The sequence below is a fragment of the Pristiophorus japonicus genome, chromosome 20, assembly GCF_044704955.1.
Source record: "Pristiophorus japonicus isolate sPriJap1 chromosome 20, sPriJap1.hap1, whole genome shotgun sequence".
In the NCBI taxonomy this organism is placed as follows: domain Eukaryota; kingdom Metazoa; phylum Chordata; class Chondrichthyes; family Pristiophoridae; genus Pristiophorus; species Pristiophorus japonicus.
In genome coordinates, this window is record NC_091996.1 from 44,728,455 (window position 1) to 44,754,483 (window position 26,029).

The 26,029-nt window shown below is 40.5% G+C and overlaps 1 protein-coding gene across 8 annotated transcripts in view; it reads right to left on the reverse strand.

Annotated features, from left to right (window-relative positions):
• Window positions 1–26,029, reverse strand: part of LOC139232513 (tenascin-like) — a 137,383-nt gene that overhangs the window by 70,794 nt on the left and 40,560 nt on the right. For all 8 annotated transcript variants that reach the window (XM_070862844.1, XM_070862843.1, XM_070862842.1 and 5 more), the window contains exons 4-10: window positions 22,574–22,837; window positions 19,702–19,817; window positions 13,989–14,142; window positions 8,543–8,806; window positions 7,046–7,231; window positions 4,022–4,111; window positions 1,948–2,211 (exon numbers count right to left, since the gene is read on the reverse strand). In XM_070862844.1, coding sequence (XP_070718945.1) covers window positions 1,948–2,211; window positions 4,022–4,111; window positions 7,046–7,231; window positions 8,543–8,806; window positions 13,989–14,142; window positions 19,702–19,817; window positions 22,574–22,837 — 1,338 coding nt within the window. The remainder of the gene's footprint in view (window positions 1–1,947; window positions 2,212–4,021; window positions 4,112–7,045; window positions 7,232–8,542; window positions 8,807–13,988; window positions 14,143–19,701; window positions 19,818–22,573; window positions 22,838–26,029) is intronic.

The window sequence follows — 26,029 nt, forward strand, 5'->3', positions numbered from 1 at the left end:
ACAGGCTGGATATCATACCTGGGGCCTTCCTTGCCTGCAATGGCTCATGTGAGGGGTGGGGGCGGGTGAAACAAATTCCTGAGTACCAGCCCACTTGAACACAGATCAGAAAATTACAGGCACATTATCCTCCCTGTATAAACCGCTGAGCTTTGGAGGAGGGGGGGGGGGCTAGATTTTTCAATAAAATGCAGGCAAAGGTCAAGAAAGCATTATTTCCAACAAGACAGATGACAGTGTATGAATTCTGCATCAGAAAAAAGTTTTCTGTGCAGTGACTCTAAAGGGAAACACGTGCAGACAAGACGTCTGGCACCCCGAAGGTCTCCAACTAGGAATAATAATTTGTTATTATTTTAAATAATTTCCATCTTCCACTTTCTGTCACATCTGACAAGTCTTAAAAGTTAAAGTTGAGTGGAATAAGGGAGCTGCTCTTATCATTAAGTAAACATTGAATTTGTTTAATGTCACAGGAAAAGAAAAAATATATAAAATCTGCTATTTTGTTTGGCTGATAAGTTCGACTCCCACACCATGTGGTGCACTTGGCACACACATTAAATAAATCTTCTGCTTTGTGCTGTTTTATACAGCAGTCACGGCACAGTACAATAGCAAATCCAGTTCCTTTCATTTAAAAGTAAGGCTGACCTACCTGTGGATCACAATCTTACATAAATATTAAAATAAAAGCCCCAGTATGTGATTGTCTAGCATGTTCGCCGATACAGTAAGGATGAATAATGCCTGAAGTGTGTTTGCACTAATATTTTTTATTCCATAGCCTTCTCAGACATAAGGGCTTTAACCTAGCTCCCCATTCCAATATAAAACATGGTACTACATTCTATATAATCAAATTATAGTACGAGTTGAATTTAGCATTGCCCAAACATTGCATTATTAAAAGTGAAAATGAGTGAGTCCAACAATCTATATACTATAGACCTGCAAATTAATTTAACACTAGGGAGCTGATTGTACACAGGTGTGCCATCAGCGTGGAACCTCACCTACAGGTCACTTGTATCGGGAAACCTGCAATCCTCGAATATGCACTACTGGTGCTTGAGGCTCTGCAATGACAGCGTGTGTTTGTAAAATTCGACTACCATATTTATATATTACAGGTACAACGTCCGAAATCCGGAATCCTCGACCGAATCCGTGCCGGGTTTTGAGCAGCGAGGTCTGAAATCCGGCAAAACCTGGAATCCGGCATGGATTCAGTCGAGGATTCCAGATTTCAGACTTGATTTTCTTGTCTGAAATCCGGAATCATCGACCGAATCCATGCCGTATTTTGGGTTTTGCCTCAAAATGTCTGGTTTTCAAACAATAATTCCGGATTCCGGATGACTCCATCAGCTATGTGCAAAATGTCTGGTTTTCAGACAATTCCGGTTTACGGAGTTCCTGATTCGGGACATTGCACCTGTACCATATGAATTTATCATTTATTACCAGTTTTCCCCAGATTATATGGACTGTCACTGTACATCATGTATATCAACTCACATTTTTGATTGCAAAAGGAATATCCATTATACAGAAATATTTGGATTAATACACCTTTATTTTTAACATTTCCACTTCCCGATGAGACATTTTAACTGGGTCATTTTAACCGCTCATCGGGAAACTAATGGGATCAGGTGGCGCACCCGGTTTGGAGAGGAGGGTTTAACACCCAGCCTAATATTGTTCTCCATTACCAACGTTGCACCCGATCGTGTCAGTTTCCCAACGGGCAGGTTAGGTTAAAATTGCACCCCTTTCCCCCACCTTCAAGTTTTGAAAAAAAGCAGAACTGGTGACAGAATCTCTGTAAAGATTGTTTTCAAAATTGAAAAGTTTGCCCTCAATGGAGTTTAAACAGTTATAGCAGCATTTAAAAAGCAAATAGTGAAGAGATCAAAATGGCATTCGAAAGTTCTTCCTTACCTGTGAAAGCACTAGTGGTGGATGCCCTGCTCTTCTGTCTACCTCGCTGTGCAATAAGAATAATGGTGTACTCAGCCGCAGGTTCCAGTCCAGTCAGAATGTACGAGACCGCATCAGCAGCCACCATCTCTTCATTCCTCTTACCGGCGGATGAGATATAGATGATGAAGTAATGGTCTATTACTGCCACTGGTCGTTTCCACTGCAAAGTAATTGTGTTCTCGGTTGTCTCGCTCACTATCAGGTCTTTTGGACTATCCAAGTCTGCAGTAATAAATAATTAAAAAGTGTAAGTGCAGTTCTTTCTTGATGCCTGGGTTGGTGAGTGTACTACCCAATGGAGAACTGCACCATATAGGCCAGGATCTCAAGTTTGATCCCTGCTTCGCTTTTGAGTTAGCTGACTTTACAGTAGGGCAACATCAAGGATACTACAATTGTCTTCAGTACACCTGATCGGTAAAGGGGAAAATAAATCAGCCAGGGTCTTTGTTCCAGATTTCTATCCACGGATTCCAGTTGGAAAGTATGGATACCATTGGCCTTGGCTGTTGTGTACGTAAATGTTATGTGCTACCCTTCATGATTCAATAGTCTGTGACACGGACTGTCTTGACTGATGCATAAAGAATTGCTACTTAGGTGAGACACCAGAGAGCAGCCCGCAGCTATGGAGCCATTCCCGGCAAGAGTCCGTGCCTTCAGAAGATGAAGGGAGAAACGGGAGGGAAACCAGCAATACTGACCTGTAACTTAGTGACCGCGGGAAGACATTTTCTAGACTGGTTCACATTGTTTGAACAAACAACTGTTTTCACTTTGCAATAAAGCTTCCAAGTAACTGGCTTTTTTGTAGTAAAATAACCTAATAGACACTTTTGGCACTGGAAACGATATCTTGCTTTCACTACATGAATGTCTTTGTTGTCCGGTTACTAGGGTTTATTGTATTGCATTTAATGTATTAAACAACGTTCACAGTGGAAAACTTTATAATATTCAATTTACGCCAGAAGACCCCATAAATCATAAGTGACAACAGCGTGAGTCATGATGAAGATCTTCCTCCCAAGTGGAATTAGCTTTATTCCAAAGTTCCTATACAATACGTTATACCAATAAATGTATTAAACATCTGCTTTCTTTTCTAAAACTGCTTTTCAGTATTTAAGCCATTGGAAGTGCAGGAGGTGCTTCATTCTGAGAAGAAATTCTGAGAGAACAGCACTGAAAGTCTGTCAAGTCTGGTACAAGTTTGTAGAAGTTAACGTGTTAATGTGATGAGCACTTGACCTCTGATTGATGTCCTGTTTTGTGTAGAGTGATTAATATTGAATGCTACCTGCATTTACACAGTAAAATGTATAGTGTGAAACAGTTATTATTATGAATGATACTGTTGCCCTTCAGAGGATACAGAGGCGAGAAACCAAAGTGATCATGGGTATCAAGAATCTATGTTCTGAGGGGAGATTAAGGTTGTTGAGTTTGTTCTTTTAGGAGAGGAGAAGGCTGTGAAATTATCTATTTTGAAAAGGATTGGCAAAGTTATCAGGGAGGGTCATTGAAATGAATAGCATAAATGGGTTCAAAAGGCAACATTTCAAGCGATATAAGAAGGCAGGTAGGGGGAGTGAGAGCAATCAAAAAGAGATAGATACATTGGGTTTAATGGCCTTTCCCTTTTCCTAAGAACATTTTGGAGTGGAAATTGGTATGCATTGCATCTAGTTTTCCTGAATAAAACGGGCACAACACATACCAGTTTAGCAATGGGATAGCCTGTGCCCAATCAGCACAGGCGTTGGTCCCACTGATAAGTGTGTGGGGGCCATTTCTAGGTGTCTAATGCCTGTTGAAGGATCCTCCCCCCTACAAAATGTGTTCCTGATGAGTGGGGCACGTGTTACGCCAACCTCAACGACCCAAAATTCATTTCTGTGTTGAGGTGAGCTGCCTGTGGAGTACGACCGGTGTAGAAGTGGCACCCAGAATAATTGCTACCCCCTTTATGTTCTGTTTCTTTACGGTATTCAATCAATGCAGTTTATGTTATCAGACACCTAAGTCTTACCTGTGGCTACATTAATAGTAGCAGGGGCACTCTCCCTGTTGTCTTTAATGGCACTAACTCCAAAACCATATTCGGTACCTGGTTGCAGATCTGAATAATGCAAAATAGTTCATACTTAATTCAAACATTTAATGAGGCAAATAGCTGTATATTGCTCACTAAGCTGCCATTCTGTTAATGAAACACAACATAATTCATGCCTTGAGGACACATCCTACGATGCACAAATACAACATGCCCAAGATAAGTTCACTTAAGTATCGATGATAATACATAATGCAGAGCATCCGTGGTAAGCTTGTTATCCTTCTAAAATCATTAGGAGCAATCTTGCTGGGTCTGTGTCTGGTCACATTGGATTGCCTGGTTATGCTGGATAGCGGAAATTCGGGCAGGTTGGAGTACGTTTCTGTAATATAACCTGTCCAATTTTCCTCCATTAATTTAAATGGAAGGAAAATCATAAGAACGTAAGATAGATAGATTTTTGGATTCTGGGAGAATCAAGGGACATGGGGATTGAGCGGGAAAGTGGAGTTGAGGTCGAAGATCAGCCATGATAGAATAGAGGAGCAGGCTCGAGGGGCTGTATGGCCTCCTCTTGCTCCTAATTCTTATGTTCTTATATTCTTAAATAGGAACAGGAGTAGGCCATTCGGCCCTTCGAGCTTGCTCCACCATTCAATAAGATCATGGCTGATCTTCTACCTCAACTCTACCCTCCCGGACTATTCTCATATCCCTTGGTTCCCTTTGTATCCAAAAATCTATTGATCTCTCAATTAATATTAATATACTCAATGACTGAGCATTCACAGCTCTCTGGGGTAGAGAATTCTAAAGATTAACAACCCTCAGTGAAAAAATTTCTCCTCATCCCAGAAAAACGAACAGGATCCTTTACAGGTGCGCACTCTGACCTACTGATTTACTAATATTCACTACCCCCCCAGGCAATCCTGTGCACCTGGGTGTAGACCCACGAAAATCTATCCAAACAAAGTGAACTTATCAGAGGAATTAAAAGGCCCCTAATTACATAAGGTTACACGCTTTGTTATAATAATGTCCTACAGCTCTAAAGCCTTTCACCTATTTGTCCAAAAGGGACAATTAAAAGATTCATTGGCTTGTTCTGGGATGTGGTGCTGTTCAGTTAGTCATAAATTGCCGCTGTACATTTGAAGCTATTCAGCGTGCTCACTCACAGCATTCTCTCTTCAATGACAGTTAAATAAATAATAAGACTTGATTGAGCTGGCCATTGTGTGAAGGGAAAAGCTCGATTGGAAAGGCAATTAGCAATTTAAAAAAAAGAGAAATCTTGATGATAGACTGAGACCCAGAACCAAGGCTGAAAAGAGTAGGAGATGAAATAAATCAAACGGTAGTGTTTATCAGGAATGTTAAGCTTGGGTTCAAAAGGATAGAGATAGAATTAGGAGAAGATTGAGGTAAGGAGTGCGCCATTCTGAGGTCCTGAAAAATAAAGTGCTAGAGCTGGAAATTGTGCAGTGAGTCTTGGCTCCAACCATTTGCCTATAATAACAAGTCAATCGGAAAAAATGGAATTTCATTCTGTGCTTTGAGATATTTCATTATGTGATAAGAAGGATTATAAGAGCACATTTTTGTTACACAAATGTAGCTTTAACACCAAATAGTAAAAATATTCTTTTAGAAACCTCACATGGGTATGAGGTGGAGACCTCAATAAACCCTGGGCTTTATTTAAAGAAAAAGCAAAGATTGTTTTGAATATTTTGATGCTGCTAAATGAGTGATTCTGTTTTGTGGATTCTATTGTTTTGATAATTTATGGATCCATTTACAATCCCCCCTCCCCCCCGCCCACCAACTTGTGATAATGATAATTCAACACACAAATTCCAACAGATAAACTCAAAATGGGAAAGGTCAACAGAGAAGTGAGAGAGAATTGTAATTATTCTGCAGCATAAAAGCCCCTAGGAGTGTATATGAAGGGCTTTTGAGACCACCCCTGGACTTGGGCATCTTCCTATGGATCATCTAGAGTTTAGAAGAATGAGAGGCGATCTCATTGAAATATACAATATTCTTACAGGGCTTGACAGGGTAGATGCAAGGAGGATGTTTCCTCTGGCTGGGGAGTCTAGAACCAGGGGTCACAGTCTCAGAATAAGGTGTCGACCATTTAGGACTGAGATGAGGAGAAATGTCTTCACTCAGAGGGTTGTGAGTCTTTGGAATTCTCTATCTCAAAGGGCTGTGGAGGCTCAGTCGTTTATATTCAAGACAGTGATCGTTGGATTTTTGGATATTAAGGGAATCAAGGGATATGGGGATAATGCAGGAAAATGGAGTTGAGGTAGAAGATCAGCCATGATCTTATTGAATGACGGAGCAGGCTTGAGGAGCTGAATGGCCTACTCCTGCTCCTATTTCTTATGTTCTTATATTCTTATCACATGGGTGTCCCAGCTCTTTGTCATTGCGGGCTGTGTAGGTACGAACAATGGAGCCTTTGGGGCCACATCTAAAGTTTACCATTTGTTTGCATATCTTTCAAGTGGTTGATACTAACAGATTTTGGTGTTCTAATATAGGATATATCCACCAATGAGGCAATGATGGTGAAGTTTGCCTGCCACAATGGGAAATAAAATTGCGCGCAGTGTAAAACGGTGCTGCTGATTCACTATGAATCCATTTCCTGCTACTGGGGAAAGCCTATTTCACCCCAAGGAATCGACCTTTTCCATGTCTACAAAAATCAAACAGGGCAAATTAGCAACTAAGAAATCCAAGGCTTCAAGGGCTGGAATGCCAGGACTTAAGGACCACATGTGGTGCACAGGCACAGTTTGGACTCTCCTAGCTTTATCATATGATTAAAAACCAGAGTGTGTTCCAGCCAGGCAATACATTCTAACCCGTTATTTTCTGTTTAATACAAGCTAATTAATGGAACCACACTCATATGCAGTGCAGGATTTCATATCAATTTTACATGTTGTAAAGACGACTTATAGTAAATATTACCAGAAATTTTAATATGGGTGGTAGGTTGAGTGCTTCTTTCGACAGTGATTTCCTTGTGTTCTCCTCCGGCCAGCGGTGAATACTTAACCTTGTAATTATCGGCAACAGCTCTGGTGTTCTTCCACTCCAAGGTGATGCTCTCATCCGTCTGAGACATGTTTCTGAGGTTTTTCGGGGCGTCAAGGTCTAGATGTGGAAAACAGTTTTGAGCAGGGATGAAAGAACATGCGAAGGAATTGTGAAGTAAACTAAAATCCATTAAAAGCTTTATGGATCTTTATTAACATATCAGGATACTGTATGTTACCATTTAATAGACATCTAACTTAAAAGAAAGTAGTTTGAAGTACGAGGAGCATATATTTAAGCTTTGACCTACTCTAACAAAATAATTACTTCTTTGAGGGAATTGTAAAGAGAAAATCAGTCAAGATTTAAAATGGCTTCTCTTTAATCCAGATATCACAAACATATATTGAGCCCAATGTATGCTGGATATCATTATCCTATTACGTCCTTTTTTTTGCTTAAACAGAATCTCACAATTAAGTGGTATTTATTGTGGTATCTTAATAACCAATAATTAAGTGATAATAGCAACATTCAGAGCTATTTTATGATCTACTAAAAATTAATGGTGTATTATTAATACCAGATCGATAGGACAATCCTAGTCAAAGAGTTAAGCTGTTTTTCAGTGTAAAGTGCAGTAGCGGACACCTTATTCGAGTGGAATTGCAATTTTCTTATACTAGTGAAAAATGTGCTACTTTTGAAGAGGCTTTGCATGAAGGCATGAGCTGTATTGTGGAATGGGAATTGTTTTAGAAATGCAGCAGAATTTCAACGTTCTATACAAAGATCCAATACCGTGGTATGAGCATCTGTAAAATATTTCAAAACAGATTTCCATAATTCAAAAAGAAGTAATGGCCAGGTGATTTTACTTTCTTTACCTGCGATTGCCATGGAAATGCAGACATTACCTCAGGTGAAAAGAATGTCACGGACCAGCTGCACAGTGCAAAAACAAAAAGTAGCCAAAAGCAAGAGGCATAAAAAAACGATGAGCTTAAAGACTCAGGTGAAGAAGAACTGAAAGATTCTGGAACACAGATGTGGTGATGCATTACATGGTATGCTATTTATGGGCATTGGATGGGAAAGAGTAACAAATCAAAATGATGTGATTATTTGCACTGATTTCCTTGCTTAATTCAAATTTTTGGACTTTTCTTGTACAAAAAGAAACTTTGAGTAGACTGCACTGTACATAATATTAAATCCCACCACCAATGGAAGTGATATGCTATGATAACACAACAACAATTTATGGCACCTTTAACATAGTAAAACGTCCCAAGACGCTTCAATGGAGCGTTATAAAACACAATTTGACACTGAGCCACAAGAGGAAATATTATGCACATCTCTTTTGTATCAGCACAATCCGTAATTGGTAAAAATCACTTCACTAGCGTAAAAATATCGATTTACCTGTTGTGAAAGTATTGACTGCAGGAACACTTCTCATGTTCCCTCGTCTAGAAACCAGAGAAACATCATATTCAGTGTCTGGTTGAAGATCGGCTATGGAATAGGCTGTCTCGGTGTCAGGAAGATCAACAGTTGCCTTCTCACTGCCTGGCATCCCATAGGAGAGGCTGATTCCCTCAATCCTGGCAGACGGTTTGAACCAGGTAATGTGTGCAGCGGTGTCTGTGACTTTGTTTACTTCTATGTGGCTCGGTGCATCAATCACTGTGGGAATAGAGAACAAATTGCATCATTCATCACGTTAAAGTCATGCAAGCCTGAGTGCATTTCCAAAAGAGCTAAACAAATGGCCAAGATAATAAATCATTTTCTGAAACTGGTTTCTTTCACCTCACATGGAGGTCTAAATTTAACATTGTTGCTCCCATTTTTTAAAACCTGGTGCAATGATAACAACTTAGCAGTGCAAAGGCCCGTGCCCAAACTATACGGCAGTTCAGACCACCTCTAAATTAGTCGGAGCCTTTATTTTAGGCAGCCTTGGCCGTAATATTGAAATGAGGCTCCAGCGCTCACTTCAGACCAGGATTCCTGAATTTATTTGGTCTACACGGACCTTGAAATGTCGTGGTCTGACAGGCATCACTGATTTCGAGCATTTTAATCGGTGCTCCTTAAAGGGACCGCTGGAGGCTGCTCAAAAAGCACCAATGAACTTGGAAATTTTTTGGTATTTTGTGGAATCAGAAGGAGCAGTAGTGCACCTCCTGGCTTCTCAAAAAAAACTGCAGGCTGTTTTATCCTTGAAACCCCCCTTCCCGATTGCCTCCACCCTCCCCGCCCTCACCCTGAACAATTAAAACTATGGAGTCTCATTCCTTTAAGTAGTGAATTGTTGTTGGAGATTTTAAAAATGTCAAATTTAAATGTTTTTCAAACTTTTCCTTTCAACCTCTTTTCTCTCTCTCTTAATCAAATCTTTCTTTTCCTCTCTTTTTTTCTCTTTCTGTACTTGATTTGACATTGCATTCTCCCACTCTAATTCACCCTCCTTCTCAGTTCTTCTATTTATTTCTCAATCCTTTAATCTCATTGACTAAGGGGATATGCCATTGTGCCCGCCATTCATTAAGGTCTCAGATGCCCTGTTGCCTTCTCCGTTATCAGCTCGCACTGCCAGCAAGTAACAATGCAAAAAGTATTTGAGCTGAAGTGTTGAAGGAAAAAGTTTAACTAATGGGGTATGCTGTTGGATGCCATGCTCCAGCTAGATCTGGCCCAATGTGATGCAATGCTGATTCAGTAGAATTTACAATTCTCTCCTCCACACCATATAATCTGGTAAATAATATTCCCAGTGTCACTCAAAGAAATGACTGTCACAATCTTCAAACTGCATTATTGAAATCTCCACTTAAACTGCAGTATTTCCACTAGCCAGAGGATGCCAGGAGTTTAGCTACTTAATGGTCGTTATCACAAGCCTCATCATGTTACACTCTGGATTTGTGCCTCAGTGTGTGTGCTTGTGCGTGTGTATCTGTGTATGTTCGTGCGTGTGCCTGTATGCTTGTGTGCGTATTTATGTAAGGCCCAAAGCCATCATATCTGCAGTTTACCATTGCTGAAATTAATTAAAAGCTTGTAAGTTTAAATACGTTTTTGATATTTTCCACTTTGAAAAAGTAATGCAATGACAGAGAAGGGAAATATAGTTTTAAATATTTACAGAGACTTCTTTAGTTTAATTACCACCTGGCAAGTATACCAATCCACAAAAGATGCTTCATGAGCTAATTTATATGTTGAAAATCCTAAATGATTCAACTTTTATTGCCAGACATGTACTCTTTGTTTCTTTCCAAATCATTTCAATTTACAAGATCACAAGATAATTACAGTGAGGAAGACCATTCAGTCTGGATTAATTCATCCATCTAGAGGCAATCTAGAGTCCCCCATTGCAACATCCAATTGTCTCTTAAATCATTTCAGGGTATAGGCCTTCACCACTCAATCTGGAAATATCTCACAAGCTGATCACTCTTTGTGCGAAGAAGTATTTCTTGAGATGAGTCCTCAATTTGCCTTTTACTGTGTCCCCTTGACATACGCTCCGAATTTAATCGAAAGCCAGGTTTACCTTTTCCTCCCCATAACTGTCTCATATATCTCTATGCGATCACGTCCCAGATGCCTCCTCCTTTCTAGTCAGAACAGTCTAGTCTTTCCTCACTTCAATCTCACTTCACTGACCTCAACCTCATTGAGAATAGGGGAAACAACAATTTGACAAAGGCAAAAAACGGAAAAATATTTGCAGGATTTAACCCTTTGAACGTTATACTTTTAATACAAGGCCCAGAGATTACTTTTATAAAGTAGTGCCATTAGTAATTTAGGTTGCCAATTTGCTTTCAAATATAGCCCCCTTGGATCCTAAAAAGCACTGTAGTAATCTTTTAAACCTAACCCTGCATGGTTGAATTTAAAAGATTACAATGATAAGCATGATGTCCTATATAACTATACCATGTGTAGTATGATGTGTATATTTACAAAAGTTGAAATTCACACTAATAATGGTGATCAAAGACAGATCTTGAATGTAATGCAAAAAAAGGTTGGCCGTACTAGTCAGTAGTAGTTTACAGCTGCTATAGAATTAGACCTTGAATCTAATACATTAAAACAAAACATCTGGTAGTGTGTGCTTGAGGTGCTATAATAGTATAAACCTCCATAATATTATGTTGGCTACTGAGCTGCTCTGTTGCAAACTCCAAGTTGTAGAACAAGGCCAGGCATATACTGTACAGATTTTTGAACACTTCAACATTCCTCCACATCACCACTTTATCACAACTGACAGGTGGCCATTAGCTCATTCTTTCCTAATTAAACCAACCAGCCTGGCAGCTTTACTATCTATCACTGGGAAGATTCATTTCGTGTCATTGCACGTGTATGTGTGATTTACAGTGCTGTAAAAGGATCACGTTCCAAAGATCCTGTGAACACCGGCCACGTTGGGAAACAGTTCCAGCTCAAGCAGAATTCGTACTGCAGTGTGGTGACATTCCCAGAACGGAATTAAAAATCCATGATTGGACAATTCCCATGTCCATCTTGTCAGCTGTGCGAGGTGCTCAATTTCCACAGCAAATTAAATGAATATATTGACATTACTCGAATTATCAGTATCTACTATTCCTGGGGGTGCAGCTTTGAGGTGTGAAATTATAAATTTGCAAGTATGAAATGGGTGCTTACTATTACATTTATGGATCATTACTGCATTAATTGGACTTTCATTTATTGCCAGATGCAAAATTAACATTCGTTATCCTGGACCATTTGCTTGCATGATTTTTAATAATATTTTAACAGCAGTAGCATATTAATCACCAACTAATGCTGAATTCATTTTTTTGATGGTTCAATTATCTGTAAACATCGGGTCACATTGAATGTCTTCAATGTGTGAAAAAAAGAGATTGTAAAAGTATGTTTCCAATTAAACCATGCCTTTCTCAACATGCTAAAAACCAATTGGCCTTACAACTTTGAGTTTTTTTTTAAACAATTGCAGCATCCTAATAATTTTATGTCAGGAAGATGTGTCCATGCTGGAGAATTCCATAATGCAAGTCTGCTGTATCCACATGTGGCACAGTTGGGGAGTTGAGTGTAGAATTGTGAATGCTGTGAATGTTGAGGCCATAATCTTGCTCAAGGATCATTCTCCAACAAGCTGCATGATGGGATGGTGGGACTAATGTCTGTGCCTGAAGATGATTCCTGATTTCAATCACACCATCCTGGGCAGTTGCTGAGCAGAGGCCAAATACTTCCTCGCAGGAGGGGGAATAGGGTATCTTTTTCCAATATATTGTGGAATTTTACTTGGAACTGGCGTACTTGGTCCTCCTTGGTCAGCTCCCTGGGGCAGCAGCAGGTCCATGATGGTCTGGACCTCCCTGGAGATGCTGGTCCAGCACTTGTTGTAGCAGTCCAGGCAGGAAGCTTCACCTGCGATGTGCTCAAAAATCTTGTTCACAAAGGAGTTCATGATGCACATGGCTTTTGAATGGGTGAACGGGTGAAACCACTTCATCACTTTGTAGATGCAGAGCGAGTAACTCGCCTTAGTGAATGTGATGATGCCTGAGGAGCAGAACCTTCCAAGAAGGCTGCCAAGAAAGTCGTAGCAAAGGGCATCAAGAAATGGAGAAAGTTGAGGAAGGAGAGTTACTTGATCTACATCTACAAAGTCAGGAAGGGGATAGATCTGAGAGTTTTAACACAGACTTTTTATTTCTTCTATGGATGCTAGGATAGCATTCCTTGCTTCAACTCACTCGACTACAAAAAAAGGAGAGGGACAGATGCTCACTCCCAGATCTGGCAATATCCCACACAGTTGAATGACCCATAAGTGGAGACTCAGAAGCACACAAAGCAGCACCTCAGCTGAGGGCCACATTTTAAGACAAAGCAGTTCACATGTGGTTTCCTGAGCTGTATTAATGAATATCACTGCATTGGAACAGAGCAGTTAAAATCCTTTCTTTTTTAGTAAGTTATTTGTTTTAAAGGAATTTTGTCGTGAATATCAAATAATTGTAACTTGTTGAAAATAGTTGAAGGGATGAGAGCTTAAACATTCTAATTGGACGCAATTATATAGGGCTTTGGTGAGACCAAACCTGGAGTACTGTGTACAGTTTTGGTCTCCTTACTTAAGGAAGGATATACCTGCCTTAGAGGGAATGCAACAAAGGTTCACTAAATTGATTCCTGGGATGAGAGGGTTATCCCTTGGGGAGAGCTTGAGTAGAATGGGCCTATACTCTCTGGAGTTTAAAAAAATGAGAGGTGATCTCACTGAAACATAAAATTCTTAGAGGACTTGACAGGGTAGATGCTGAGAGGCTGTTTACTCTGTCTGGAGAGGCTTGAACTGGGGGTGGGGGGGGGGTGGGGGGGCGGGGCGGGGCGGTGTCATAGTCTCAGGGTAAAGGGTCGGCCATTTAGGACTGAGATGAGGAGAAATTTCTTCACTCAGGTTTGTGTAACTTTGGAAATCTCTACCCAGAGAGTTGTGGATGCTCAGTTGTTGAGTATATTCAAGACTGAGATCGATAGATTTTTGTACACTAAGGGAATCAAGGGATATGGGGATAGGCAGGAAAGTGGTAGAAGATCAGCTGTGATCTTATTGAATGGCGGTGCAGGGTCGAGGAGCTGTATAGTCTACTCCTGCTCCTATGTCTTATGTTTCTTATGTCTTATCATGTGATGTCATGAGTCAAGGAAAGGGTCCTCTTAGAAATAATCCACTTTAATAAGCTCAGTGTGTGATACGAACTTAATTCTTGTATTGACTCAAATTGATGGCTGTACAAGCAGAGGGGAAGAGTAACCCTTATTTGTATTCACTCACTTGTTGTCAGTCTTTGATTAATTGGTGGGCCACGGGTATTATTTTTCAAAATATGAAGGTTGACTTCATAGTCCTCTCCCGGAGCCAGGCCAGTTTGCGTAAATGATGTTTGTGATTGCTTCAAACTGTTGGAAATCTCTCCGTTATCTTCTTTCTGTAACCAAGAGAAAATTTCAAATTTGGTAAGAAGTGCAAAGAAACATAGAAGTCTGGAGGAGGCACATTGCTTTGGTGCATTATTTCAGGCACTGCCCTGAACACGTGGGTTTGCTAATGGCATTTTCCAATGCCATCCAGAGCAATGATATAAACCAACTGAGTTTGGTTAGGCTGCATTGTAGATGAGTGGACAGAATGTTTACATAAAGTTTATAACTAATTTACCATTCTCCTTTAGAGGTGTCTGTTATTATTAAGAAAAGGATTTGTCATCTAGTCTAGATTAAGATGTCGGCAGTATTGTTAAGAAGACCAAACAGTAATCTAGCTTTACCATCAACCACTGTTTGGCATGGAATATTTAGTACTTTGACCATCATATTCATAGTCCAATGATGACAAATGGCAAGTTAAAGTCCAATTTAAACTGCCAATACTAGGGGCTAAATTTTCCCCAGTTATTTGAGCCATTTTTTTGGCAAGTGCCGCTTTTTTTGGCCTAAATTTAAAATATCCAAGTTTCCTCAAAGATAGTTACAATTTTTTAGGTTCATTTTTTTTTTACCTGGTTGGGGGCGTAACCTGCTACCCACGCCAATTCTGGCCATTTAAGCAAGTTTGGCCAGCTCCAATTTACTCCAATTTTTCTTAGGATAGCGTATGTGACCGCTGTGGAAAAACCTTCTGGGCATTTAACCAAATCAGCACAGGTACGAGAATCAGCACAGAAGATGCAGTTCCACGGCCGGGATAGCAGCAGCAGAGATGGGGGGGGGGAGAGGAGAGAGAGTGAGAGGGGGGAGGCCTTTCGGCCAGGGATAGTAGTGGGTACTGGGAGGGAGGAGGAGGCCCTTTGGCCAGGGATAGAGGGGGAGATAAACTTTTGGTATAGATACTTTTAATAATTTAATGCTGGTAAGTTGCTGCAATGTGTAAGGTGCTTGTGCAAGTTGCTGTGAACTGGCCAGAATGTGTTGTATGTTTCATTTTCCACCCTCAGCCCACAGTGTGTCCCTGTTTACCCTGGCAACCCAATCTTTTTGGTACAGATCTTAGGCTCCACCCCTAAAGCTAAAGGACAGGCTAATGTGGAAACTTGGATGATTTTTTTTGGCGTAGTTGGACCCCCAAAAAACGATACGCTAAAGAACAGCTTTGGGGAAAATTGAGCCCTATGAAAGGTTTCAAAAAACATGATGCAACCGGACCATTCCACCTGTTTTCTTTTAAACCTTCCCTTTTAAATCTGAATACCTCCGTTCAGTCCGCAAGCATGACCCTGAGCTTCTGGTCTCTGCTTGCCACTTTAATTCTCCATCCCTCTTCCACTCTGTCCTCGGTCTCCTACACTGTTCCAATGAAGCTCCACGCAAGCTCATCTTTTGATTAGGGACTTTACAGCCTTCCAGCCTCAATGAGTTCAACGACTTTAGATCATAATCACCGTTCCCATTTTCTCAGATAGCAGATGCTGGTAATGGTTCATTTACACCGATTCCAGACCCATCTTTTGTTTCTTTACTAGTCCTATTGCCATGCTCTTTTGCCTTGCACCAAAATCCCTTTTGTCATTTAATCAGTCCTGCCTGCCCCTTAGCACAGACCTTTCCTTTTGTTCTTTCCTCCCCTCCCTGCCTGTTCCCTTCTTCCTTTCCCCAAGGCTCTGTACTTGCTTATAGACTTTAAGGGTCCAAGTTTCGGGCTGCGCCGCTGGACGCCTGTTTCTCGCGCCACAAAGTGCGCCTTAAAAAAACTCACCTATTCTCCGGCTCCCTGCAGGTCCTCTGGAGCTGGGCGCGGCGCTGCACGAGCTATGGAGGGCGGAGCCAGGTCCCTACGCTGAAAACAGTGCCGGGACCTCTGCACATGCGTGCTACAGTGGGCGCGCATGTGCAGTAGCTCCAGGCACCCAAAACTGTGGGAGGGGCCCAAAGCACGCAGCCCCTAGCCCTGGCCGAATGGCCTCACTGGGGCTGCGTGGATAAGGCTCCTCCCACCCGACCGGACCCGACCCCCGCTCTCTCCCAACCGCCCCCCCCCCCCGGTGACTCGACCTCTGCTTCCCCCCGCCTCCCCTCCCCGGCGACCCGACCTCCGCTTCCCCTCAACCCTCGCCCCCCCCTCTGCGACTCTCTCTCCCCCCCGCCCCCTGCGACTCTCCCACCCCGACCTCCACAACTCCCCCTTCCGGACCTCCGCGACGTTCCCCTCCCCACCCGACCTCCGCGACTCTTCCCCCCCTTCCGACCTCCGCGACTCCCTGCCCAACCTCCGCGACTCTTCCCCCCCCTCCGCCCTCCGCAACTCCCCGCCCGACCTCCGCGACTCTCCCTCCAGCCCCCTCCTCCTCTCCCCCCACCTCCCTCCTCCTTCCCCCCACCCCCCTCCTTCTCCCCCCACACCCCTTCTCCCTCTCCCCCTCCCCCTTCTCCCCCCAACCCTCTTCTCCCCCTCCCCATCCCCTTCTCCCCCCACCCCCCTTCTCCCCCTCCCCCCACACCCCCCTTCTCCCCCTCCTCCCACCCCCTTCTCCCCCTCCCTATCCCCTTCTCCCCCTCCCCCCCACCCCCCTTCTCCCCCTCCCCATCCCCTTCTCCCCCTCCCTATCCCCTTCTCCCCCTCCCCCCCACCCCCCTTCTCCCCCTCTCCCCACCTCCATTCTCCCCCTCCCCCCCTTCTCCCTCTCCCCCTCCCACCCCCCTTCTCCCCCTCCCCTTGCTGTCAGAAATACAGACACTGACAGACAGAGAGATAGAGACACTGACAGAGACACACTGGGGGGGTCCCAGCACGCTGTGCAGTCAGTAAGTAGAAAATGTTTTATTTATTGATTTTTAAATTTAAAAAAAATTTTTATTAATTTTTTTGATTGATTTATTGGTTGATTTATTGATGAATTTATCATTTATTATTGATGATGGCTCTTTATTTGTAAAACTGAAGTGTTTAATGTTTGTAAACTTCCCTTTAAACCCCCCCCCCCATTCCCTACGCCTGATTTGTAACCTACGTCTGATTTTCTAAAGTGTGGACAAGTTTTTTTCGAACGTACAAAAATCTTCACTTACTCCATTCTAAGTTAGTTTGGAGTAAGTTTTCACTGCCTAAACTTTGAAAACAGGCGTAAGTGGCCGGACACGCTCCCTTTTGAAAAATAAATTCTGTTACAAAGTGAAACTGTTCTAACTGACTAGAACTGGAGCAAACTAAATGCCGAGAATTCAAATTTCTAACATACTCCATTCTAAACCAGTTGCTCCAAAAAAACAGGAGCAACTCAGGCCGAAACTTGGCCCCAATATCTCTAACTCCTTCAAGTTCTGACGGAAGCTCATCGACCTGAAACATTAACTCTGTTTCTCTCTCCAAAGAAGCTGCCTGACCTGTTGAGTGATCCAGCATTTTCTGCTTTAATTTCTTTTAAATCTGTATGTGCTGCCACTCCTATAAATGTTATTCCATTGCTGGGCTGAGCATTGCATTAATTTTTATGGAGCTTGGTTATGGATGCCAGTACAACATTGTTGCTATATGAAACAGTTCAGAACTTTAGTCTCAGCCTGATTCAGCCCATTAATTCTACAGTTTTCTCTGGCACATCACTTTAATCTTAATAACATCCAAAGGTCAAAATAAAACATAGTATTAAAACAAGCAGACCAACTGACATACATTTTGAGTTCAACTTTATTTCTTTGTGCATACCATTTTAAGCTTGAGGAAACAATGTTAAATATATACTTAAAATTGAACATAAATAATAAGTGTGAGTCGAACTGAACCCAAGTCTGATGAAAGGTCTTTACCCCAAACTGTCTTTTCATATGTCAGACACTATTGGAACTACTGCTGCACATTTTCAGCATTTTCTATTTCTTTTCTTTCTGGATATCAGACATTTGCAGTTTTTGTTTTTTATCTCCCAAATCACAGGATCATAGAATAGTACAGTACAGAAGGAGACCATTTGGCCCATTGAGTCTGGGTTGGCTTTTTTCGATGAGCAATCCAGTTAGTCCAACTCCCCCAGTCTTTCTCCATATGCCTGCAATTATTTTCTCCTTCAAGTAGTTACTCTATTCTCTTTTGAAAGCTACTATAGAACTTATTTCCATCACCTATCAGGCTGTGCATTCCAAATCCTAACTACTCGTGTAAAAACGTTTCCCTCATGTTGTCAATCACCTCAAATCTGTATCCTCTGGTTATTGACCCTTCATCCATTGGAAACAGTTTCTCTTTATTAACTCTATTCAACTATCCCATATCGCTTTCTGGTGTGTCAACAAGTTAGCTGTGGCTTACTGGATTTGATGAAAGAAAATCTCTTGTAAAGTTCATCTGTTACAACATGTAACAGTAGAAAATGTGGATTTTAGGCATGCATTTTTCAGGAACAGATGTACAGATGTTTTACAGCTGCCTGCATTTCAAGTGGATAAATGACAGTAATATGAGAGGAATGAAGTGAAGAAAACTCAGCACCTTAATGATACCATGGTATTTATTTTGAAGGAGGAAAATAGCTTGGAGGGGAGGGGCGGGGGGAGGTTTGCATTTATGTATTGTTCAGGTGTACTTGATGGCAAATCAACAAAAAAAATGCCATTGATGGTATCAGGGATCAGTGGTGGCAACCATGGTCTAGACCTAGACTATCTCCCTGACTTTATTGAGGAGATGAAGGTAAACTAGGGGAAGATTTGGGGTGGGGGGGAGGGGGGGAGGTATGGGTAGCAAAAGCTACAAAAATAAAATTACATTTAAAAGGCATAGAACAATAGATGATGCCACATGATATGACTTACTTCTGAAGTCAATATAACAAAGATAAACACTTTCTTGACTTTCATTCTATACCAAGGAAGAAAACACATGGCTCACGAACATTGTAGTTCACAAGAACTGATCCAGGACCTTTTCTCATGTGAATTAAAAAAACAGATTGGAAATTTAAAATATATAATTATCAATGGATGTAAAGTATTAGGACCAGAATTGTTCAATAAATTTGGCCCATGTCATAATAAATCAATATGTCTTATGAAGAAAGATTGAGCAGGTTGGGCCTATACTCATTGGAGTTTTGAAGAATGAGAGGTGATCTTATTGAGACATATAAGGTTCTGAGGGGCTTGACAGGGTAGATACTGAGAGGATGTTTCCCCTCGTGGAAAAATCTAGAACTAGGGGGCATAGTTTCAGAATAAGGGGTCGCCCATTTAAGACGGCGATGAGGAGGAATTTCTTCTCTCTGAGGGTCGTGAATCTTTGGAATTCTCTACCCCAGAGAGCTGTGGAGTCTGGGTCATTGAATATATTCAAGGCGGAGATAGACATATTTTTGAACTACAGGGGAGTCAAGGGTTATGGGGAACAGGCAGGAAAGTGGAATTGAGGCCAAGATCAGATCAGCCATGATCTTATTGAATGGTGGAGCAGGTGTGAGGGACAAAATGGCCTAGTCCTGCTCCTATTTCTTATGTTCTTATAATAACACATTTAAAACCATCCTTTATGTCTTGTGACCATGGAGTTTTAGCATTTGACTTACCGGGGCTTTGAAAATGAGCTCCCAACCATCAAACACAATGTTCAAAGGTTCCCACTGCACATCTACGGAGGTCTCACGGACAGACTTGAATCTCAAGCCATCTGGCATGGGTAGATCTGTAGGGAGGCAGGAATTACTTTTTGAAAGCTGGAACTTCACATCAAACAGTTAATTTCCACCAGAATAATTATAGGTTGAGAGAAGGACTATCTTCAATCAACAGTCTTTAGCTTTAATATGGTTTAAGTAGCCACATGGGTTGCAAAGTGGCCTGCTTACTATTTCCTCACTGCAGTTTCCTCATTCAGGAAAACTTGAAGTGCATTCCTCAGAGAATTTTGAGGTCAGTGAGATGTCTCCTTGGAGCATAATTAATGAAGTCTACTGATCAACAATTTTGGCATACATTGCAAGAATACAGCTTCAATTTACTTTAAGGAATTGAAGATACTTTGCTTTTATTCTCTTTGATATAAATTATTATACACAGTGTTTAGAAAACTGTCTCAAAGGTAAGGCACAATTTAAAATGTAGTTGTTAAATATTGAAAGTAATCCGAGAGTGGCTTTTCTCAAACAACCAGACTTTGAAATCAATCTTCACTTGAAATATGTGCTGCTGATTGCTGGCGCTTTGTAATGATTTTGATATGGATTAGTCCAAAATCAAATCAATAGTTCCAATATGAAATGTTTCTATGTTACAAGTTTTGTTTAATTTATTCTTGTTGCGATCACATAAAAATTGATTTGCAGGGTATATCCATAAAGAGAACTCAATGTGAAGGGATCGGCACTGTGATTTACAAATATAGCCTGCAGCTTTGGGTAGCAGCAGTAAACTGTAGACCCAGGGTTACAGAAGGAACTTAGAATGCCTGAAGTGAAAAGTTGAGGCCATTCTCATATTCTCAAGGTCACTCGTGCAACCTTTGGTGCAGTCGTTCACCAATCTTCCAATCTTCCTTCGGCTAATTTAATTTTAAAAATGAGAAATATTTCATTCTTTGGGGCCTATGCTTTTTGACATCAGTGAGGATCGTTCACTGCCAATGTCCCTGAATAAGGGCCAACATCAGAATGAAACAGAACTAACTGGAGGCATATGCAACTTTCATGGTTTCTGCACTGCTATTCAGATTTTCAGCAATTCATTTAAATGAAAGGAAAAGGCTTACTGACCTATAGCTAAAAGAAGATGCTCTTATAACCTCCTTAGCGAGTTTTCTTTGGGGCTATTACCACTCTGACTGGAATTTCAAGTCAGGTTAATTTGCACACAATGGAATTGAACACACTGCTAACTGGGAAATACATTTAAAAGCACACAAGATGAAAAGCATCGTGGTCAAAAGGTCAAAGTAAATGTTCCGCTGGTGCCACCGTAGAACGTTTACTAGACTTGAACCTCACGGTGAAAATCAATAACAAAGTTGCCTCTCTGAGGTGAATACATCTTGTTTCAACATAAAGTCAGGGAGCTTTCTCCTGACATCACTGCCCCTTCCATCTTATTTTCTAATGTGCCTATTTGTATATATTTCTGTTTAGTCTAACTATATTCAGATGCAAGTCCTTAGAGTTGCCATTTGATGGCCAATGTAACTAAAATCCTTACAAAAGTGATGTGTTACTTGAACAAATAACCAGATACTTGTACAGTGATTTGGCTGCCAAAAAACAAAAATGGGTTATTTTTCAGGTTCTGAGCAATCATGAGCGAAGCTGTGGTGTAGGTGCTAAATTGAAAGTGGCAATAAAAATGTAATTGTGCTGTACTCCAAATTATGTAATTTAGATATTTTAGTGCACAGTGCAGTTTAAGACAGCCTTTCAATTTAGTTCTTGGTAACAAGCCTAGCAAAGTAATTTCTACCACAGTGGTTTGCCATTGAATTTGAATCAATAGTTTGTTGTTTTTGGCTATAAATTCCACCTGTAGCATATTGCCCTTTCCCATTAATACTTGTTAACAAGTTCAAATGGCTTAGCATCCAGCAATTCATCAAAATGTTAACATGTTGCATCCTACATTACAACAGTGGCTACACTCCGAAAGTACCTTTTTGGCTGTGAAGTGCTTTGAGATGTCTGGTGGTCATGAAAGGCACTATATAAATTGAAATCATTCTTTTCTTTCAAACAAATTGATCTCACTTGGAGACATTACATGGTAGAAATTACTGTCAGTGATGGACGAACACTTAATGCACTTGGGTCAAATATTTCTTCCCACTACTTTAATGAAGGTATTAGCCAGCTTAAACTAAAATAAATGGATTGAAGCTTCCGTTAAAGTTGTAGAGTCAGGAATTTGATACAAGCACATAGGTGTTTGCACAATAACATCACCAATAGTGTTTTTCAGGCTCATTTTCCCAGTTATCAGGGTGAGGCTTCTTGTTGCCACTGACAACAGTAACTTTTTTTCTATCTATGCTTAATCTGTCTATAATTTTGCTTGAAGTCTCCAAACACTGGCATCTAAAAGCACGATTTTTGAAAGGTGGATAGCTAAGCCTGGATTAATGGTAGTTTCTTTATAACAGGCAAATAGTATACAATAGTCCTAAAAAGACATATTTCCAATTTCAAGCCATATTCCCTCTAGAGCCACAATGTTAGACATTTTTAAACTGAAAAAATGATTATCAAACCTACAGTTTTCTTACTCACATCTATTGCCTCTTAATTACTTTTGGCCCTAGGCTGTGAATTTGCTTTCCCTCAATTAACAACTGTTCTCATGTTAATAGAAGCTTACTGAAGTGCCTTTTGTACCAACATTATTACCAAGCATAGATGATTAAGTTTGCTGTTCACAGGCTCAAATATGCAAATAAACATTCCTACAGAGATTGGTGGTACTCACATGTTGCTACCCTGGCAGTGACGGGAATACTTTTCTGGTTGTTAAGGATAGCATAAACATTGATTAAATATTCAACCCCTGGTTCTAGCCCTCGGATGGTGGCTGACTTCTGGTCTCCAGGTACTCTAATGTCCAATTGTAGACCACCAGGAGCAGTTGGGGTATAGGTGATAAGGTACTCGTTTACTCTAACTTCATTATACCACTCCAAGTCCACAGTTTTAGGAGTCACTTCAGTCACCTTTAGGTTTTTGGGGGGAGAAACTGGAGGAAGAAACAAAATCTGTGGTAAAGTTATTAATACAAAAAATACTGAAAAAACTAAAGGGTCATGCTGGTCATAATTCTGTCTTCATGTACATTTTCTAAACTGAGAAATTTGGGCAAAGGCCCAACACTCATAATGCAGAGTAGCGCCATTCTTGAAAGGACGCGACTGCTGCTAACGACATAAAGTCGTTGCGCATGTGCAGTTCCAATCAATTGTTGATTCTATCAGATTATGTTGAATTTCTATCGGCTCATGTTGAAGTGATGTTTCTATTGGATTGGTGAAAGTTATGAACGTTGGCATTTGTGCGCAGAATGCTTCTGTGGGAGCTTCTGGTAGCTTCCGGTTCGTTGACAGCAACCACTGCATTATAAGAATGAGGCAAGAGGGTAGATAAAGGGAAAGGGAGAGAGTGTAAAAGAAAGAGTCAAGCATACACTATGAAACAATTAGTACAAACCAACGTACCACAATGTATATGTAACGCCATATTGTGGTGTATAGTATTTTGCCTCATATGGTTGTTTTAGTAAATATGCTTTAAGTTTAAATCAATTTGACTAGTTAGCTACAAAGTAGGTGCAGCATGTGATATTATCCACATTCCAGATTAACAAAAGATGTAGTGGGAATCCTATGGAAATTCCAGTGTGCAGTGTTATCCTCAGCTATGTAACTTAAGAATATAGCCCTGGGCCATGAGGAGCATGGACACTCAGGGATGGGTGGGCGGTGGTGATGGGGGAGTGTCTCTGGGAAATCCTTATATATATGTATAAGGATTTCCCAGAGATGCATCACATTTAACTTATACATGAGACCCTAGGAGAACGGCAAAGTTGGTAGTAGAGACTGTTGCTTTCTTTCCACTTATTTTTGTCAAACTACTTATTTCCATTCGGGAAGAAACCCAGATTCTGTGATGTAATGTATTAAACTCCTGCAGACTGCTATTGTGAGCAAGCGCCAGTGCCTTAGGTAGAGACTGACTCCAGAAGTGCCAAGTCAGCGTAAGATGACCATCAACTAAGTCAAAGAGTAGCATTTGCTTGTAAAGAAGTGGTCAGCATCATATATGACATTGAGTTCCATCACAAAGGTTGTTAGTGATTTTCTTTTATTGCCACCTTCACTGATATTACTTTCTGCTTATTTCCGGGATGTTTTTGATAGACTTTTCCCACATTTATTTTTTGATCAATAAAATATTACTCTTGTATTTTACATATCCTCTGTGAGTAGGTTTAACTGCATTGTATAAATGTTACAGCGACAGCCATATACCATATACTGGACAATTTTTCATTTTAAAATAAATATAACTTAAAATATATATGGATTTCAAATGTATTCAATACATTATTTAAAAGATAAGTTGTTTGCAAGCAGCGCTCTCCATTAAGTTAAATTAGCTTCTGTTTTCTGAGGAAAATTCTCTTCTTGCAATGAAATCTGAGGAACATACTCACTAAAGTGTAAATTAAAACTAATAATCTAACTTTGTGTAGATTATCAGTGAGGCCAGGAGCGTATTGGTATAAAATCACAGAATCACAACACAGAAGGTGGCTATTTGGCCGGCTCTATGAAAGAATTATTCAAGTAGTTCCATTCTCCTGCTCTTTCCCCATAGCACTGCAAATTTTTCCTTTCCAAGTCTATATCCAATTCCAGTCACTATTGAATCTGCTTTCACCATCCTTTCAGGCAGTGCATTCCAGATCATAGCAACTTTTTCCATGTAGTTTTGACACTGATACATGGGAAAGGTTTAAAGAAACGTGACAAAGGTGATTCCACATATGGGACCCCATTTTATGAAGAGACTTACAGGTCTCAGAAAATGAGAATGATTAGAAAAGGCTGTGACGATCCACCTGGCTAAATGTATCGCAGTGGCCTTGTTTTCACTTAAGAAATGATTTGAGGTAAGCTAAGCCATGATCCAGAAAAGTACAGACATTGTAGAATTAAGCAGATTTTTGTTTTAACTTAAGAGTGTGAATGTAGAACTGCGGAGGGGGTGACCAGAGAAAAGGGAAAATAAATGTTCCTACAGCGGTGAATATGTGGAACAAATTGCAGGCAAAATCTGTGTTGATTAATTCCTTCTAAAAGAACCAAATATAAATCTGGTTAAGACAAGGATTGAGGTTTATAGTGATAAACACTCAGATGATCAAATAGTTTTCAGGACACATGGCTCCTGTGCTTTGGAAGTCAGTTGATTTAATTTCATGCATTCTTAGCATAATATTTCAAATTCTACTAATAATCATTCCAGAGAATATAAAACTCGACTTTTTATTGCTTTTTCAATTAGTAGGAAGCATACCTGGGACTCAGCCAATTGTTCCAGAAGTAGGCCATAATACCCCAATTCATGAAGCCTGGGATTTACTTCCTAGCCTTGGCTGGCATTAGAACTTTTCTTAACTATGAGATAACTCAGCTGGAACATTCCATCTCAGGTATGAACGTGGAGAAAAAGAATTGACATGGGGAGTTATCCCCTCCATAAAGTATACTTACTCGACTGATGGACAGCAGCATTCATAGGCAGAGCGCAAAGAGGAGTAAGGTTACGAAAGGAGAAAAAGGTACACGAGGGAATAGGTTTAGCCAAAAAGAATGGTGAATCAACGTGTCACATTGGAGGAATGAAAGAAATAATAATGATCCTATTTTTTTTAAAATCATGAGCCTCTGGACATACCAGGCAAGAAGACTGCAGAGAATAAATAGCGTTGCTACTTTGTCAGTTGTTGACTGTCTCAGCAAATTAATTGAGAATGGTAAAAGACGATTAAGCTCATGTTTCGTTCCATTGTGTATAACTTGTATTTATGAACTGCAGAGATTTTGGCACGGTCTATCAAACACATGGAAAAATCTCTTGGATTCACATGGAAGCTTTTTAAAAAAAATTCCAAACCAGACAGTATGCAATTCAATTGCTTACCTAAGTGATTTATAACCTAGTGTCATTTATTTAAATATATATACATCCTGTACAGTCCTTTTCTGTATTTTGAACACTAAAATGTCTAAATGAAAGTACTGCTAAATGGACTGGGAACAAAGACAACCCATGAGATGCGAGTTTAATTTCAGCTTTTTAAAAGTATATTATGAAACCATAGCAATTAGAATTGTTGGACATGTAAAATACAATTCAGATCTCT